General features: G+C 46.2%; 1 protein-coding gene across 1 annotated transcript; it reads right to left on the minus strand.

The window, feature by feature from the left end:
* Positions 1–14,183: 14,183 nt before the first annotated feature.
* LOC104472342 (lymphocyte antigen 6E) lies at positions 14,184–15,642 on the minus strand (the record flags this gene model as incomplete). Its single annotated transcript, XM_010087976.1, has 2 exons — positions 14,184–14,392; positions 15,523–15,642. Coding segments are annotated over 2 exons (329 nt in total), but the record flags the coding sequence as incomplete, so codon positions are not given.
* Positions 15,643–20,050: the final 4,408 nt, after the last annotated feature.

Genomic DNA, 20,050 nt, shown 5'->3' on the forward strand with positions numbered 1-20,050 from the left:
CCAGCTTTAATGGCACGCCTCCTGGTAGTTTGCCATGTACCAATTCTGACCCGTGATCCAATTCTACTGGAAAAACTAGTCTGATTGAGCTATAAATGAATCCAATAAGCTACAAAGCAGGCCCCACCTCCTGCCATACTGTCATCTCTTTTCATGTTCCTTGGAGAAGAAAATGAGGGTTTGCATGGTGGACAAGAGCTGAGGCTGTTTAAGCCGGGTACTTTGTGTCTAGGCACGACGTGTAAACCCAGGGGTATTAAATAATCCTATTGTCCATGCCTTGCCCTGCAGCTTGTTGATATTTCTTCCTTTTTGTAGTGGTTAGAGAGACTTGGGTGATTTCCATGAACCTTGCAAAAAAAAAAAAAAAAAAAAAAAAGTGTCTGAAGCTGTTAAGAGCAAGGCATTAAACCCTGGGTACTTTTTCTCCTCAGTGTTTTTACCCTCAACAGGAGCCAGATTTTATCACCAGGAGAAGTGGAAAGCTGACTTGCGATCCCTTACTCACTGGAAACATCATGGTTGGGGTTTTGGTGTTGTAAAACCTCTCCCCAAGCTGTGAGCAGGGTTTCAGTGGACTGTGGGTAGGAGAAGTCTGTCTTCCCCTGTCTTCTCCCTGTCCTCTATGGACACAGGTGGTGGAAACACTGGGAAGTCAACAGTGTTCAAGGCCAGGCTGGATGAGACTTTGAGCAACCTGGGCTAGTGGAAAGTGTCCCTGCCCATGGCAGGGGGGTTGAAAGAAGACGATCTTTAAAGTCCCTTCCAACCCTAAGCATTCTATGATTCTATGTAAGTCTGCTCCAAGGGAGTCTCTCAGGCTTGCTATCCCAATCCGTTCAGGGAGGATGGTGCCTGGAGAAGCCCTTCTGCTCTGAGCCAACCCTCTCCAAGTGTGGCTGCAACCCTACTACTTCTCTGCTTGCCAAGCATCTTGGCTTTCCCACCCCCAAACCCTGCTGCCCGAGACATCTTCTTGATTTTCCTGTGCCTCAGGACAGCCCTGTGCTAGTAAATCCTCCTACAATATGTGATGGGAAAGTTTGATAGTGGGACAGCAAAAAGTGGTAAGGAAGAACCTTTCTGTGGTTATGCCAGATGTCCCCTCAACACACACTATTAATAAGGAAAAAAAGGAAGGAAAGCTGAAATAAAAATGTTCTTGGAGATATTCCCACCACCTTTGTCATCTACCACACCATCCAGGTGTCTCCTCAACACACACTTTTAATAAGGAAAGAAAGGAGGGAAAGTTGAAACAAAGACGTTCTTGGAAATGTTCCCAACACCTTTGTTATCTATCACACCATCGGAGAAACTCTATTCAGGGTTAGAATCACTCAAACTCTTGAAATGTTAAAAGCAAAGGGTCTTCTCCTATTTCTAGATAAAGAACACAGTCCTCATCTCTCCAAAGCAAAAGCTCCACTGACAGTCTCATTATTTTAGCAAGCCCTGTCTCACTTATAAACAACATTTCTGAGTGATATACACCCTCAGGAATTCAGACCCATCGTTTTCACGTGTCCTCAATAATACAGTAATTATCTTGATTATGAATGTTTAGCAGTCATTTCCAGCCTAAAATTATCTAGGGAAAGGTATTTTTGGTATATTCTTGGTTTGGCATTCCTCATGTTCAGCAGAGGATTTTATAATCCTATTAAGAAGGGGATAGACGCTGATCGTGTTTGCTTTGTTCTTAGGAAAAAAAAAAAACCCAAACTAACACGGAAAGGGGTGTGGTTTCTGGTTTCTGGTATTAAGTAGCCCCAAACAATGTGTGCTAGATGATTGGTTTCACATGCACATCTGAAATGTGATCTTCATTACATTATAAGATTTTGGATGGAAGAACATCTGCCAACACCCTGATTAAATCCTGTGCCCTCCTTTGGTTTGGAGGTTTGTTTTGTGGGGGTGACAACATACCTCACTTGTTTGTAGTTTCAGTTGATCTTACCTGAGCCTTTAAGCATGAAATGTTTCCTCTTTTATGCATACCCTGTGCAATTGCCTTGCAGTGTTGGCAAGTCACCAAAGAAATCACAAGAATTAATAGGAACATACAAACAGCCTTTTGTTGAACTCCTTTTATTCTTTTGTAGGTAAACACAGTTTATTGTGTTGGGGGTTTTCCATTAACTACAGAGAAAAAAAAATAAAAAGGCACAAGCTACATAAATCTGCCTCAACAACCCACAAGATGGATTTGGAAAAAAAGCCATTTTCTTGTGTGTGTGTTCAAAGGCAAACTAGTACAAGAATTTTCTGCATTTCAGAGGAGTTTGTTATCACAAATAAAGGAAAAATTCAGAGTCAAATGTTTACTTCCAGCCTGAGAAAGCTGTGACAAATCCTTTTCCTGCCCTACCTGGCCAGCTGAGACAGTCTCCAGGTGGTGGCATCTTCATCTGATGTAAGCAGTCCTGCAATGGTTGCATCCATGCTGGAAATAGTCTCCAAATCCCATAACTTTTTACAAGGGCATGCAGAGACAGGACGAGGGGTAATGGCTTTAAACTGTAAAAGGGCAGATTTAGGCTAGATATTAGGAATAAATTCTTTACTGTGAGGGTGGTGAAGCACTGGAACAGGTTGCCCAGAGAAGCTGTGGAAGCCCCATCCCTGGAGGTGTTCAAGGCCAGGCTGGATGAGGCTTTGAGCAACCTGGGCTAGTGGGAGGTGTCCCTGCCCATGGCAGAGGGGTTGGAACTAGGTGATCTCTAAGGTCCCTTCCAACCCAAACCATTCTATGATTCTATGGTTCTATGAACCTCCCAACAGCCTGGCTCACACTGTCTAATTACCAGGCTGATGAGGTCCCATTGGGAAGTCCTAAAATATGCCCATCCACCTCCAGGGTAGAGCTTGAAGGACCCTGGGCTGCATGTGCATACTTAGAGAAGTGCAGGCACTGGTTTTGTTTCAGAGCCTTCTTGACTTGATCATAGAATAGGAGAATGATAGAATGGTTAGGGATGGAAGGCATCTTAGAGATCACCCAGTTCCAATCCCCCTGCCATGGGTGGGGACACCTCCCACTAGACCAGGTTGCTCAAAGCCTCATCCAGATAATTTTAAACTCTTCATTTTCTTGATTCTAACCAGCTCTTCATCTGTCTCCTAGGACTCAGGCAGCTTTCCAGAGCAGAGAAAAGCATAAACAAAAGCTATGACTAGATTCTACATTAGATGTGGAGAGGTTCTGATGTGATATTGTCATAGGCCAGTGCTAAGCTTTTGCTGCACACCTACAAGTATGTTAAACCCCAAAACACTCCTGTAAGATGAGTAAATATTATTATCTCAATATCATCTATAAGGAAGCTGAGCTGCACAGGTTAATTAGGCTCATGGAGCAAGGTAGTAGCAACTCCAGAAATAGAGCCAGCATTGTATTCCACATGGTTAAACCACTAGTTAATGCTCCTTTTTCATCAGCACTCTTCTGCTATTCTTGTGCAGCCTTGATAGGAGGTGCATGAGTTACTAGAAAAAACAGGAGTGAGCGCTGGCCTGAAAGCCACATAGTTAGAGGTTTATTCTAAGCTCTGTCAATGATTTGCTAGCTGACCTTGGAAAATTAATCTGTTTCCCCATTTTAGAGATTAAGTTACTGCATGTTGTAGGGCTGAGCACAACTACAGTATGAGCGCTGTATTAGAAAGGCTAATGAGAAGATTTAAGACCCTCCTCCCTGAAAGTGTTCAAGGCCAGGTTGGATGAGGCTTTGAGCAACCTGGTCTAGTGGGAGGTGTCCCTGCCCATGGCAGGGGGTTGGAACTAGATGATCTCTAAGGTGCCTTCCAACCCAAACCACTCTGATTCTATGATTCTAAGATTTGTTCAAGGTATTCACAGTTTTCTCTTGGTAACTTCAAAATAGTGTCAATTATGAAAGCCACTTAAGGAAGCCAGCAGAAAGGATGGGTTAGTCTAATCAGTAAACCTGCTGGTGTGCAGAGTGCCAGGAATTAAACTACTATGAACTTTACCTCTGATGTACCATATCCCCCACCTGTCTCTCATAGAAATCACAATTCTCCAACCACTTTGCACCTAAAGGAGCAGAATTAAACAGAAATATTTGCCCTCCTCCGTTTTCTCCATTGATCAGGAATGTCTTTAAAAGTTAAAGAGAAACCTGGAAGAGCAAAGTTAAAAATTAAACAGTGCCAAGCCTCAATCCGGCCTAGCCCTATTAATAATGCTTCAGGAATCCAACTCTGCAGCTCTCTGAGAGCCATCTCCACTCAGGCATCACTCACTAGCTCGTTAGTCACAGCAGCCTGATTCCTACTAATTGATTTTACTACAATCCCCTACAATGTATGGCCAAGATCCAACATTTCTCTGCCTGGCTTTAAAACCATTATATGGGCACAGCTTTGGAAGACACTTCAGCCCTCCCTCAAGCCTACTGAGCACGTAAATGTCGGGTGATTTCCGGAATCAAGTTGTTGGAAGGTGCCCTTGGGGAAAGGTCATGTGTCCCCTCAATCTGACAAGCTGTGGGCTCAAAGTGCTCTGCTGAGCAGAGAGTTGTGACTTTCACACCTGGTAGCAGGTCATTCTACTATAGATTGGAGCTATAGATGGGTACATGAAGCTTGGCAGCTCTCTCTACACTGGATTCCTTCTTTTTACTGGGCTAGGACATGAGGGATGCTGGTTAGTACAGGACCTGGGGCAGACAGATCAGAACAGACCGTAAGTATGATAGGTTTCTTTAACTCTGCTGCTCTTCCCATATTCCCACCAGACCTTGCTATAGTTATCCCTCTGCCCGAGATGTATGTTGTGTGTTGTGTGCTGAGCCTGAGAATTGGCAATGTTTTCTATATTCACCAGGACAGGAAGGTAGGGAACAAGATGACTGATTTTTGTGAGGAGTCCTATTCCCTGTTTGTAATGATTCACAGAATCATAGAATGGTTTGGGTTAGAAGGGATCTTCAAGATCATCTAGTTCCAACCCCCCTGCCATGGGCAGGGACACCTTCCACTAGCCCAGGTTGCTCAAAGCCTCATCCAGCCTGGCCTTGAACACCTCCAGGGATGGGGCATCCACAGCTTCTCTCCCTTTTTTTTGCCCCCAGCTTGTTTGGTTTTTGTTGGTTTGTTGTTTTTTTTTTTTTTCCCCTGTTCAATTCAATTCACATACCTGTTATCTCCAGGTTATTATTTAGACTAACCTCTGTATAAACACTTAACTCTTTCTGGGTGGCACCTTCTTATCTATCACTTGCCTGGCCAGTGGCCAGCATATGGGTACAGTGGTCCTGTGGGGGAATCCTACAGGAGTTAATAACTCTTAAAGTGTGATCTCTCTCTCTCTGTTCACAATGCGCATAGAAAGGATTTATCATATATTTATAACTAGTGGGAATTTGTCTTCCTTGCCTCTAAAATTTTTCTAGTTTCTTTTTTTTCTTTTTGCTTTCAAGCTGGTATTTTCCCTTCCCATCAACTCTGACTGAGACAGTAATCACTTGTTTCAAGATTATTTGCTCCATTCAGCTTTCCAAGGCATTGTTAATGATGTAGGAATGTAAATCACTTGCTCAGCTTTACTGTCACGGCTTTAATTATCCCCTATGTTCCTTCAAGACTTAATCCAAGGAACAAGAGATACTTTCCTATCTGAGTCACTTCTCCTTGACCTAGAAGGGAAGAACAAGGACAACACATGTAAAACAGAAAATGACCGGACTGTAAGGAAGCAGCTTTGCCTCCAGGCCCTTTTCATCTCTGTCTAATACTGCAGTGCTTGGCATTGAAGTTGGAAATATCCACGTATCTTTGGCTGAGGACTGCCAGGAATGTGTTCTAAGGTTTAGTCTGCCCAAACCAGTAGAAAACCTAAGTCTCTTGAAGATATCTGCACTGCCCTGGTGATAGGCTTATCCAGCTCATCAGCTGCAAGAAACATCCCAGGTTTGGCCTCCAGGTGCTTAAAGATTTCAGGAAGATGCTTCTGATCCAAAAGCTTCTGGCTCCCAGAGCATTTCTCCCTGGTAAAGATGAGGGATGCAGCCCTGAGGTGATGTTTCCCAGAAAGGTAAGCAGTTCAGTCTGTCTGATGGTCCTGGCAAACAGCAAAAGGAAGATCCATGGGAGACAAGACCAGTTTATGGGCACTTGTTACAAAGCAGAGGAATGCAAACACCCCCAGCTGCACTAGCAGCAGAATCCACACAAATCACAAAATGGTTGAGCCTGGCAGGGAACTCTGGAGATTGTCTAGTCAAGCCCTTCTGCTCAAAGTGGAGTCACTACAGCAGGTTGCCCAGGGCTGGAACACCTCCCACTAGCCCAGGTTCCTCAAAGCCTCATCCAGCCTGGCCTTGAACACCTCCAGGGATGGGGCATCCACAGCTTCTCTGGGCAACCTGTTCCAGTGCCTCACCACCCTCACAGGAAAAAATTTCTTCCTAATATCTAATCTAAATCTACCTTCTTTCAGATTAAACCCGTTACCCCTTGTTCTGTTACTGCACTCCCTGATCAAGAGTCCCTCCTCATCTCTCCTGTAGCCCCCTTTCAGCACTGGAAGGCCAAAAGAAGTCTCCCCGGAGCCTTCTCTTCTCCAGGCTGCACACCCCCAACTCTCTCAGCCTGTCCTCGCACGGGAGCTGCTCCAGCCCTTGGACCATCTCTGTGGCCTCCTCTGGCCCCACTCCAACAGCTCCGTGTCTGTCCTGTGCTGAGGACCCGAGAGCTGAAAACAGCACTGCAGGGGGGGGTCTCAGCAGAGCAGAGGAGAGGGGGAGAATCCCCTCCCTTGACCTGCTGGTCATGCTGCTGGTGATGCAGCCCAGGACACCGTTGGCTTTCTGGGTATGGTGGCACTCAATTACATGATCTATCCCATTACATCACTGTGATCCCAAGCTTTCATGTGGTTTGGCCAGAGACGTGACCACAGGCAATATGACAACTTATGAGAGAGATGAGTTTGTTCAGCCTGGAAAACAGGCTGAGAAGAAAGGGCTCAGGGGCTCTAACAACATCTGACACTAAAAAAGGGCCAAAGTGAAAGGTAAGCTCTCCTTGAGGATGCACATTGACTACAACTTGCAGGAAGCAGAATTTTGACAGATTTTAAGAAAACTATTTCTCCATGTGAGTGTTAAAAAACCCAGGAGACTAGAAAGTTGTGGTGTCTCCATGCTTGGGATGCGGTGAAGAGCATACTGAGTTAATGCATTTCTTCCTCACCTCCAGGCTTCAGTGAACTTCTTTCTCCATCATGTCATTCAGCAGAAGGGGCTTGTGGTCCTGATACATCATCACACTCATCCCGGGACATCCTACCGAGGCTGCACTGGGAGATCTGGGGCCTGCCACTGCCACCTTCTGACAACAGTAGAAAATGCAAATGCCGGGTCCCAGACAATTCCCCAAGGAAGGAAGGGTGGAGTTTTTAGGATTATTTTTATAGTTTTTTATTTTCACAGTTTCCAAAATTCATGTTTCATAACCATTTGGTTCCAATCAGCTTTAGGATTAGATACATCCATGTGAAAATAAAAAAGGGAGAAAAATTCAGTCTATCTAAATTGCCTTGAACAAACCATGAGTTGAACTCCCAATGTGAGTAGCTACACCTTACCCTTATGAAGAACATGAGCACTCCAAAGCAGTCACATACAAGATGCCACCATCACACATCTATTGAGTGCTTGTATTTGGGTTTTTTCGTCTTTCCTGTAATGGTTTGCATTGCTGTAGCAAGTGCTAGCTTGAATCTTTCTACAGAAATGACAAGAATTATTAACTTAATGGCAGCTCAGATGACCAAGTGTCCCTGTGTCACAGGAAGGGCCTGACCACCAAATCCAAGGAGACATAGGTACGTTGCGCATCATTTAAAATCTTGTTTTCTGGGAAGGTGATAAGCAGGATGATTGGAACATGTTCCCACAACCACAAAAAGCACCTCCCATCTTTCCAACCTCCTCCCATCTCGGCTGCTGCTCAGGTCAGCATTGCAGCCTGGAGGTGCCATCTTCTCCCTCTTCCCCAAGGTGGAGCTCTTGAATCAGTCATTTTTTCCTTTTTTTTTTTCTTTAGCACCACTCGGATTTTCACTTGCAAACTTTTCTTGACTCCTCCACGTCAAAACTAGCAAATAAACCCATTTCTGGGAGGCTTGCCTCCAGCCCCAGAGCTATTTCTTCCTCTAAAACCTGTGTTTGCCATGGGTAGCGTGGAGGCATGTCCAGGGGGATGGTAAAGGTCAGGGATGGGGAGGCACAAATTCTTCTTTTTCAGGCATGTTCACAAGCACATGGTCTCTCATACCCTAAGACGACCAACACAACCTTGGGATGTCAGTGAGAAACGTCTGCAGAGACAACTGAAACAGAAACATTGGCAACAGCCCATGTTGTTTAGTGTCCAGAAATACTTTTGGGCATTCAGTATCTCTACATCTCTTAACAAGGCTCACCTGGAAATATGGACCTTAATGAAGGAAGCAGCACTATTACATTTGGGTCAAAAAATTAATGGTGTCCCCTCTTAGATATGGAGAAATGGCACCATTTCCCTGACCTTTCTGAACACCTGAAAATGTGTGAGAGCCCATCCTGGGCTGGTCTAGAGACAGACAGGTCCCCGTGGAGCAGCAGGAGTGGGGACACGGGGGAATGCCAGGCAGGAGGGAGGTGTAGCCTCTTGAGGACAAGTTTTTTCTTCTGTTACCACATGCTGTGTAATGCCGTTCAGTCCCCAAAACACTCCCTGTCACCACCAGTGCCCTCCCATCTCAAAAAAGGTGAGGCTGCAAAATACAAATTGCAGGAGGAAGAGCACTGAAGACTCTTTCTCAGGAAGAATATAGTCCAGGCTGGGGTTATCCAGAGAAAAGGAAAGGTATTTTTATGCCTTTGTTTCAAGCAGCCTGTGGCTGTTCCTAAGAAACTCCTGAGACCCCATCACTGTTATTCTGAATTTATCTTACATTCCTCAGGGAAAATAATCTCCTTCTCCCACAGGATCCAAGCGAGCTCCCCAAAATAATAAAGCTTTAAATAAAAAATAGAATGACACAACTTTGCAAAGTAGTGTGAATGCTCCCCAGTTCAGCAGAGCTGGGGGGAGGCTCTAGAGCAACCACCCCCATGTCCGTGCGTCCATGGGTGCATCTGTCCGTGAGCAGGAGAGGGGCCAGAGCAGCCCCTGCAGCATTGCAGCTCTGAGGAACTTGTGAAGAGGAGCAGCTGCCCATAGACACCCACACAGGGGCTATTATGTACCCAAAATAGCCGCCCTCTCCAGCAAGAAAGAGTGCAGGCTCAAAGAACAAATCCCATCTCCACTCCCAGTAGGGTCATGGGCAAGTCAATGATATTTATGAGCACGACTATTGAAGGCAAAGACAATCCCTGTTCTTTATCCATCACCAAGAAGAGACTCCAATGGCCTTGAGATGGCATGTATGGATTTATCCCCCCCTATAGTCTATAGGCTGTGCCTCATGCCTGTCCTTTTTGACCAGCTCCGGGCTTTGAATACAATCCAAACACTTTATTTTCACACAAAGCAAGAAGTAATATCTGTAATATCTCCAGAACCATCCACAATCTTTTTTCCAAGTGTACCTTTTTTATTAATTCCATATATTTTTATTTGAGTATAAGAAACAATATGTAACATACACTACACTTATGTTAACATATTTAAAGGAATCAATGCTCTGTGTTCTGCTTATTTTGTTACAATGAAAGTAATACACCATTACAAATCTCACATATATGTATTAGTAAAATCAACATTGCAGTGTAACCACCTCAGTGAAATGAGATCATCCAACAAGGCTGAAATAAAATGTGTCAATATTTTTTCTGCAATACTTTATTGGCCTTATATTTTCATGAAGTGTTTCAGTTTTGATTAAACAGTAGGGTTTGGGCTGGAAAGTGTTCCCTCGGAAAACATTGGACCTGGGAAGCCTGTTAATCCTTTCATTTCTCAATTTATACCATCAGAGCAAAGCTGGACAAATGAAAAGATAGAATTTGTCTCTGATGCTTCTGAATCTCTGCTTTGCATTGAGTTATCTGGTTAAAGGTAGCTCGCCCTTGTCCTCCTAGATGTGATTTCAAGTGTTAATGGTTCCTCCTTGACTTGTGAGATCTGGTCTTCAAAACATCTCCACCAGTAGATGGCAGGACCAACCCAAGGCTTTGCTTCCCTGTGCACCATGTACACACCAAAAATGCAAAACTGGGTGTGTCTATCGCCATTCCAGTTTGATAATCTCTGACAGCATCTTTCCAAGGGCAAAATAATTCCTCCAGGATCAAGGAAGGATTCAGAGCCATCTTCATGCCAAACAGTTGAGACCCACAGCACCTCACCACAGACGATGACGGTGAAAGCACAGCCCATCTTCAGGGTGCAAATGCACTGGGATCACAGGATCAAGGAGCTTGTGATAGGGGTTTAAAACCTCTAAGCATCCAGATGTACACCACATCTGCCTTTCCGATGGAGCATGGATGCCTATACCTCATTTCAGCATGGAGGCACAGCCAGAGCACAGCTACCAGACTTCCCAAAGGGGTGGTAGGACCACAGCCACCTTCATTGCAAATAGGGTCTCTAGTAAGCAAGTAATTTCAAATAACCCATAACTTCAGAAAACTAACACCAAGCGAGGACATTCTTTGAGTAACAATGTGGATCCTTTGAGTAATGATTAAGCAACCGGCCTTAATTTGTTCTGGCCGTTTATGCAAGAAAGTCATATCAGGTCTGTGTTTTCCAGAAGGAGAAATTTTGCCCTTTTGCAAAAAAAAATAAAAAAGAAAAAAAAAAATCACAAAAACAGTTGGAAGAACTTTTTTCATTTTTAAGTCCTTTTTTTTTGCAAACAGCAAACCCAGCAAGCCTAAGTGGAAACGGCTGGTGCCGCAGTAAGCTTTGAGCACGTACAGACAATACCCAAAAATGAGAGCCCTTGCAACATTGGTGTAGTGGTAGATGGCAGCAGCTGCTGTTGAAATACAGCCATTTCTAGGATGGAAGCACAGAAACCATTTTCTCATTAGCATGCTCCAAAATGGGCAGGTATTTGACTTAAGCTCTTCTCATTTTCCAGTGAAAACTGTTCTGGGATATTTTATGTATGTACAGAGTAAAGCTGCCTCCCCTCATAACTCCTCGCCTTGTCAAAAAAAGGTGAAGATCTGAGTTTTCTGATGAGATTTCAATCTCTACCTCCACAGTCCAAATAAATACATTCAAAGCACTTAAGGGCTGTCCCACCCTGGCCCTAAAGTTCCAAATCAGGCATTTGGTTTAACAAGTCACCAGTTTTAATGCTCTGGAAAGGCTGGGTTCTTGCTATTTATTTTCTTCTTAATTTTTTTTAATTACTACAGTTGCACATTTCTAGGCCTTTCAGTCCTGGGCTTTACAACAGCTGAGGTTCTCATATGATTTCTGGTGCTGGGGATTTGGGGGCCAAAAAAAAAAACTCTATAGAAATTGTGAGTGTTGGAAGAACTGATCATATGATGCTTGGGATTGAATAACATGTTGAATAACATTTCTTGCATTTGACAAGCTGTCATACCCTCCCTGCCTCTCAAATATAGATATAACTGCCAAAAAAGGAGGGAAAGACAAAACAAGAGTGAAGAGGAAAAAAAAATTCTCCATATGCAATCTATTCATCATCTATAGGCTCAAGAACACATGTGAACTGACCTTTAGATCCTGTCCCCTGGCAATAGCATTAATAAAACTTGTTATTTGTTTAGGGTAAGTAACCTGCTGAATGCTCTTCCCATCAGCCCTTGCTCCTTTGCATAACCGAGTCCTTGGCACAAGCAAACTCCAAAACACCGATAGGAAGGAGATGGCCATTGGAGGAGGCAACCAGGTCTCATAACCCTGCTTGTAGCTTGGGATTGTCCAGTGTGGCATCCTCGGGAGCCTTGTAAAGGCATGGCACAGCTATGCTGATGGCTTTTAATATTAGCTCTTTGCTCACAGCAGAGACGTTGGGAGGGTCATTGAGTCCAAAACCAAGATACCCCATTACGAGGTGTCTAGAAAAGTTACAGCCCAATTATTTGTGAAATGGAGCACTCTGGCTGCTGCCTTGGTCTCACCCTAGGGCATCTCCATCCCTCCAATTCCACAGGGACTGCAGCATCTACTCACAGCAAGTCCCAAGGAACAAATTAACCCTGCAAACGAGGCTGCTGACCCTCTTAAGGAGGAAGGCTGAGGCACAGGGAAGTTAGGAAATATTCACCCCATTTCTACTATTTTTTTCCACAATTTTCCCTGTGCTATATGTGCATAGGAAAGGTTCACGGCTCACCTCGAGCCCTGTGGTCCCAGTGGAGGTCCCAGGAGAGGAGGGAGGATGCATTAACCAGAGGAAGGTACATCTCAGACCCAAGGAGACAAGGGAGCAAGTGTGGTATGTTCTTACCAAACTCACCATGTAATTGCAGGTCATGTCACAATGACCAGTGCAGTCCATGTGCACTGTCACAAAAGCTGTCATTAGCATCTGTGTCATTTTAATTAAAAGATGAGGAGGAGGAGGAAAAAACATGTAACCACTTTTGTTGCAAATATTTCCATGCATCTGCACACATCTTCCAAAACAAGCTGTTTATCACTCATTTAAGTGGGGACAGAGGTTTAATTGAACAGTGTGTGCAGCTTGAAACGCTTTTGTTTGTTTTTTTGACACAAAATAGAACTACGTACAAGGAGGCCATAGCTAAAGAGTGTCAATGCTGATTTTTGCTGCTAGAAGAGAATAAAAGCCCAGTGCACCTCTGATCAATCAGTAGATTCTCAGCTTTTGCCTGACAATTTAAGGCTCAATTTTTGCAGGTTTGTGTCTAGCAGGTCCACAGGTAAGCAAAGCAGGAAGGAAACCAGAACAATGCAGAGATGGCAAGAGGACACATCTCTCATGGGATGGCTGAGAACTTCCAGGAGCAACGCCTTGAAAAGACCTGGGAAGATCCTGGGATCTGAGGGACAGCAGGAGCGGCAGGTTTGGTGGTGAAGTCACCTTCCGCAGTCCATGTGCACCACCATCCAGAGATTGCAGGTTGAACCTAAAGATCTGAGTATTGACATCTTTGCCTCTGAATTCACTAAGTTTTGCAAACAGACCTGTTGCCCTGGATCATTTAGGTGTTGATGTTATTGTCTATCACCATCACAAGTCCAAAGTGGGGAAATCGAGGCACCAAGTCTTTGTAATATGCAGGCTAATTTTTAGAGGTCTTGTTCCCAATGCTCTTGCTCCCTTAGGAGTAATGGGGTTGACCCAGACCCCAATAACTGGCATTTTTCACTAAAATACACCTGGAAAAGGCGATTCCCGAGAGATGTGAACCAAGCTGGTCCAGGAGTGTTTATTAGAAAAGGACAGGGAGAAGATGGACTTGCTGCTCAGAAGTGAACTGGAAGGAATGTTGACATGAAGCACTCAAAAGCTGCTTGAGAGGGTAAGAGGTCCTCATGCTGGGCATAATATTTGGGTTTCTTCTAAGAGCGTTTCTAATCTCTCTGTCTGGAGCAAGGAAACACACAGCACGCATCCCATCTCAGGTAACAACAGGAGCATGTTTATTCAGGTCTGGCACTTACAGAGCTTGGAGGGACAAGGTTACACGTCATTTGTTTTCCAGAAAAAAGTCAGCCCAAGGATTTGAAGAAACGAAAATTATTTTATAAAAAGAGACTGCAGCTGCAAGGGACCAGGAATGTGTCTCCCTTCAGGTCACGCATTCCCGATGCCTGGGCCACCTCGGCGGAGGTGAGAGGCAGGAACGTCTGAACGCTTGACCAGGCGGTGTCTGGGGTTAATCGTTTCTCGGTGAGTCCCAGCCTTGTTTTAACCAACCTTAGAAATGAGGAGAGAGGGTATTAGGTAAAAAAGCAGAAACCCTTCTGAAACGATCCACCTTTGCCAAGGAGGTGTGAGAGTGTAGCAGGGTATGTCCACAGAAGGAGGAGATAGGCTTGGCCAAAAACTACCCAGGTCGCTGATGCTGGAAGAGTGTAAAGTCTGGGAAACAACCACCTTGATTGAAAAGAAGATCTCCTTGCAGACAGCGACAGAGAAGATATTGGCTAATGAGACCTGCGACAGCTTGTTGGAAGACGACGGGTCTTCCTCGGCCAGCTCCATCACTCGCGAGCTCTGAGGACGTAGATGAAGCTAATGAGGATCCCCAAGGCCAGGACCGCGTAGCTGGCTTTCACGCTGCTGGAACCGCTGATGTTGCAGAGGAAGGAGTCGCAGCAGTAGACGGAGGCAGCCGCTATGCCGAGGTTAAAGCCGGCGCTGGGGCAAATGGGAGAGCATCCTTTAGAGATGGACTGTCCGGACTTGCTGCCTGAATGTAGGGTGGGGGGGGGTGTGGAGGTAAAAGGAAGGAAAGCAGAAATGAGACAGGTTTAAAAATGTTTCTCGGCTTTCTGATCACCTGTTCTGCAAAGGAAGTAACAGCACTGAAATAACCGAAGCATCACAGATGGCACAAAGATGAAGTGCTAATCTCAGCCAGCCCACACATCCCGAGGTACACCCATGACAACCTCCCACACAGGCCCTATAGACCGTGCAACACCCGAGGTACACCCCCTTCCAGGCTTGGCCACTATGGCCCCAGTGAAGAATCTCAAAAATCCCACTCAAGCCTGATACTGCGACTTCTCAAGTGAGACAGGGAGCACGAGGCATCCAGAGCACCGGGGAGGCACTCATAAGCAAAGGCTGCGTTTCGAGCATCAGCTGCAAGAGGGGCGCAGCACACATTTAACAGCAGAAAATAGGAAACCACTAGCACTGTGCAAAGATGACAGGTTTATAAAAGCTCCCGGCCTCGATTTGTGCATGCACAAACCACCCATGTTACTGACCATGAAACTCGGGCATGCAACACCCCCTCCCTCTTGCAAGAGAGAGCACAATAAGCCAGGCTGGGCTCTGCAATGGTGCCAGGAGACTCGCCAGAGCAGCCTCCTTCCCTAGGAACAGCAGCCAGGAAAAGCACAGAGCTCCCCAGATCTTTCCTGGCACTTGGGGAGGAAACCTGCAGATCTCCCTTCCTGGGAACCCCCACCTTGCCCACGGGAGAGCAAGAAGCAAAGGTGGGACTCGGGGATGAACAACCTGAACACACAGGGCAAAAAAAAAAAAAAAGGCAGGAAGGGCAACCCTGGAGCTTCCTTCCGAGGAATTCTGCAGCATCCTCCAGCCTTTCACTTCTTCATCAGCAACCTCCCCGCCCCCACGCCGAAATTCCCTTCAGACTCCCAGCATCACTGCAGGCACGTGGGCTTTAACGTGATTTTGTCTGGTGGCACGGCCCTTCTGAAAATTCCCATAGGATGGTCCAATGCTCCGCTGCTAAGCAGAACTTTCCCCTTTTTTCAGCCAAAGGAAGGAAAATCTTTCTGCAGCTCAGCAGGTGACTCAAGAGAGCAGCCAAGAGGGGCAGAAGTAGGTCCCATCACCACTTACCAAATCCCACTCCGACATACGTCGTCACACAGTGTTTTTCATTCTCCCCGCACTGGACAGGTGTCAGGCAGGCCCAGTTGGAGGATGCATCCGAGCATGAAAAGCAGACGAGCGTGTGGGCTGCAAGGGAAAAGCACACCTTGGTTAGGGGCTAGTGGGAAGACCTCCTCGCTTGGCAGTCCCCACTTCTTGACACATGGCACACACCACATCTGGCCACTGCCATGGCTGCTATTCCGAATGTATCGGTTCAAGCCCAGGCTGGATGAGGCTTTGTGCAACCTGGTCTAGTGGAAGGTGTCCCTGCCCATAGTAGGGGGGTTGGAACTCGATCCTTAAGGTCCTTTCCAACCCAAACCATTCTGTGATTCTATGATTCAATGGTCTGCAATAGGTTTTCCTCCCCCAAAAATTGGCCAAGGAATTGGCCATTGGTTCAAGCATAAGAGATACGTTTCGACCTCTTGTCAGGATGAACTGTCAGCTAAAGTCTCAATACTCCAGGAGTGTAGCAATAGGACAAGGGGTAACAGTTTTAAGCTGAAAGAGGGTATATTTAGGTTAGATATTAGGAGGAAGATTTTTACAGTGAGGGTGGTGAGGCACTGGCCCAGGTTGCCCAGGGAAGCTGTAGATGCCCCATCCCTGGAGGTGTTCAAGGCCAGGCTGGATGAGGCTTTGAGCAACCTGGGCTGGTGGGAGGTGTCCCTGCCCATGGCGGGGGGGGGAACTAGATGATCTTTAAGACCCCTTCCAACCCAAACCATTCTATGATTCTATGATAATACAACCACAGGTCAGCCTGGTACTTTATGGCATGCTCCTGTTTACACCAAAAGCAGATTCAAGCAACAGCTACCAACTGAACAACAGAGGCAAGTTCAGGCCTGCAATCTGGAACCTGAGATTTGGGTTTATTTGGCTCAGCTGTCACGGACACTGAAGGGAAATGCTCCAGGCTCAATCATGGGTTCGAGCTTTCCGTGACCTGCCTGCCTTTGGCAGCAGGACACAAAGTCCAGGCTACACTTGAGCTAGTGCACATGGTGGAAACGATTTCTCAGCTAGAGCAAGCCCAGCATTGCAGCAAAGACCTGCAAGGACTTGAATTGCTTCACGACCCAGGCAGTCAGAGCACTGTGGAAGGAGGATATGCAACCAACATTTTTCATCTGGAGCAAGGGGATAACAAAAAAAAGCATGCCTTCCTCCATGGCAGGTCCTCTAAAATGGGTCTACCGTACACCAGCAGGATGGGCTGCACCAGGTAGCTCCCATCTCCCATCCTTCATTTCTGCCCGAGAGGAAAGATTCAAAAACAGCATTCAGTGGTGGGAAATAGTTGCAAAAACAGCCTGGACCAGTGACTCAGCAGGGACACATGCACTTTGCAGTGGATGAATGATCTTCTCTGTATTTTTACATATAAGAACATCACATCCACACTGCAATTGTTGACCTACATATGCAGACAGATCAGGTCTGTTCCCACTGCTTCACAGCCTCTGATTTTTTAGCGCTCAGACAGCAAGTGCTTCCACAAGGCACTGCCTTTCTCTTCTGTGTGTACAGGATGCAAATAGGAGTGGAGGCTGATTCAGGATGGGAAGGGCAAGGCAGCATCATTTCCGCTCCTGCCTCTTTCAGCCCCCCCACAAACAGCTTATCTTAAGAAGATGAAGTTGGTGAAGCCCTGGGAGAGCTCGTTGAGCCTCAGCAGACCCTGTCATGGAGCATTTTGAAGAACATGTGGGACAAATATTGGTCATCAGCTGTCCCACTCTGCATGACCTCTTGAGGTTCTTCTCAATCCTGCTTCTCTCAAGAAAAGCTTTTTACCAGAATTGAAATAAAAATAGCAATTGTTTTCAGAGGAATGACTTTTGAGCAGCCATGGCCAAGGGAAGGGAAAGAAAACAAAAACGTAATCTCAGGGAAACGGATTAAAGCAGGCTAGCAAGAGATCCTGAGTATCACACCAGGGCAGCCAGATGACTCCATGAAGCTAACACCACAACCCCCTAAGCAAGAATTTCCTGGACTGCCTCATACATCCTCCAACAATCATCAGTCTGCAACGATCCTTGAAACGAAACCAAGTTACCTGAGCATGCCAATGCTGCAGCCACAACCTACACCCAGCACCCAGGATTACAGGGCCACCAGTTGAGTCAAAAGCCCCAGGAGAGATTCGTCAGTGGACCTTGTCTCAGGACCTATGAGAGGAGGAGGATGGAGCCAGCCATTGAGCCTACAGGCTGTCATTGTCCCCTGCTGAGCCCTCCACGGGTGGCATTTTTGACCTCATTTGCCAAAACTCAGTCTGGGACCTTGGAGTAAAGCCCAGCTCTCTTCTGCTCCCTTGTCCCCAGCATGTTTCTGCTTTTAAGTCTCAGGTCATGGTGACCTGTCCTAAACCCTCCTCCTCACAACTACCCTGAGGGCAAAGGTGAGGAGGCAAACTGACTCATCCCATTTCACAGGAATCATCTGCAACCAGGAATGAAGTGGATTACAGGCTTCCTTCTGTGGGCATTATGGCAGGACGTATGTCCCCATATGTATTTCCTCACTATGCTGAATGCACAAGTCGAGTGGTGCAGTGCTACTCATTAAGGCTCAGAGGTTCCAGATACAAATACATCAGAAATATTTGTACATGCACATAAAAGTGCCTTTAGGCATGAATTTTTTCTGCCACTTGACTAAATCTATGCTCCTGCCGCAGCATCTCCTACCTGTCCCCATGTTTTTCTTTCTGACACCTACCTATTAGCCCTTGTTTTAATACAGACAAAATCTTTCCAGGAGAAGCGGGTCTTTCAGCGTAGTTTAAGAGAGGAAATATGCAGTCATAACTAGTGCCACTTTCTGCCTCAGCAAGCCAGATAACTAAACAACCCACTGCAGAGTTAAAGAGAGCAAGTAGGCTGAGTGTTTTAAACAAAAGGCACAAGATGGGTGGCAGAATTATTTTAAGCAGCTGGAGACAGAGCAAAGAGTTGGAGTCAAGGCTACAAAAAAAAAAAAAAAAAAAAAAAAAGAGGAAAAAAAAAAAAGCCCAAGACTGAACAATGCAAAAGGGAAGCCTTTCTTTCACCAACTAGAAAATGCAGTGTCCTTCCAGAGGAAGAATTTATGTGTTTATTTGTTTGCTGCTCGGCTCCTCAGAGCAACAAATTGCTCCCAAAACAGAGCGGATCATTTTGGGGGAATTCCTCAGATAAGAGCTTGAAGCCATTCCTGCAAAGAGCAATGCAGGGAGGAGAAAAAAAAAAAAACAAAAAAAAAACCACCACCTTTAAAAGCGCCCACTCTGAAGCTCAACAGCACCAGTGAAAAATTCTGTTGCTTCAGCAGCTTTTCCACTCCGTCCCTATGCCAAAAGCTCTTTCCTTTTCCATTGCTCTTGGAAAAGATCCTTATACACCATACATCAGATCTTCAGGGCACTTTGAGCAGGGGGTAAGTTTTTCTGAAAAAAAATTCTCTGAATGTGCTGGAAGTGATAAAGCTACTGGCAACAAACCGTTTTTGCCTGACTAAGAACTTACTTGAAAGCTTGAAAGGTTTTTTTGGAGGGGGGGAAGTGAAACCCCTTACTGCTTTTGTCTGGCCAGCCCATCCTCCCAACTGGAACTGAGCTCGTGCCAGCTGGGCTCTGATGGAGAACCAACGCTTGAATTGCCAGTTTGCTTCCCGGACCCCATGGGGAAGGGTAGCAAACAATGAGGTTCTTCTCACTGATGTCCTCAGGAGACAAGAAGGATCTGTCTTCCCTGAGCAGGGGCTCTGGGGGGCCAAGAACTCTCCTTGTTTGCTCTTTGGCTTCTCAAAGCACCGACATATGGAAACAATACGGGGTTTTTGCAGAGCCCCATGGAGTTTGGATAGCCAGAAATGGAGTCTCGATGGGAAGGTGGGGATTGCAGACCTTGCTTCTTGGACAACTTGCAGTTTTAACTGCCCAGCAACAGGATGCACATTCTCCCCAGCTTCTTCTCCCCAGCTTCAGTGGCAGCCCCAAGATGTGCTCCACAGGGCATGGTCCCTTGGAGGTCACGTCCCCACACACTGGCCACCCCAGCCTGCCCCAAAGCAGGCTGTAGGTGGGACAGCAGGAGCCAGAATCACGAGTCGCTCTGCCCTGACTTTGCTCCATCAGCCATTGCCAGGGCTGGGCTCCATCTCCCCTCCACCCTCCTCCTCGGCTGCATCTCGGCCCATTTCGGCGCCGTTATCCCGGCTCGCTGCGCCGTATGGGCGGGGGTGGGGAGCGGAGCTGGCGCTCGTCTTTGTTCGAGCTGCAACTGGGAAAAACCTCAAAAATATCTACAGCTGGGGATGCACACCTATACCTAGAGGTACGGAAGCCCTTTAAGTTCCTTCTTCAAGAGGGACCCTGCTGCGAGGACGGTCTTGGAATGACACCCCCCTACCAAACCCGGCACGGCTCAGTTCTGTGCCCCCCAGCTCCTTTACAACCCTCAACCCCCTTGAAAACTTCCAGCTTCCCACCCTGCAAGAC

This window comes from Pterocles gutturalis, unplaced genomic scaffold (genome assembly GCF_000699245.1).
Source record: "Pterocles gutturalis isolate BGI_N339 unplaced genomic scaffold, ASM69924v1 scaffold44746, whole genome shotgun sequence".
In the NCBI taxonomy this organism is placed as follows: domain Eukaryota; kingdom Metazoa; phylum Chordata; class Aves; order Pterocliformes; family Pteroclidae; genus Pterocles; species Pterocles gutturalis.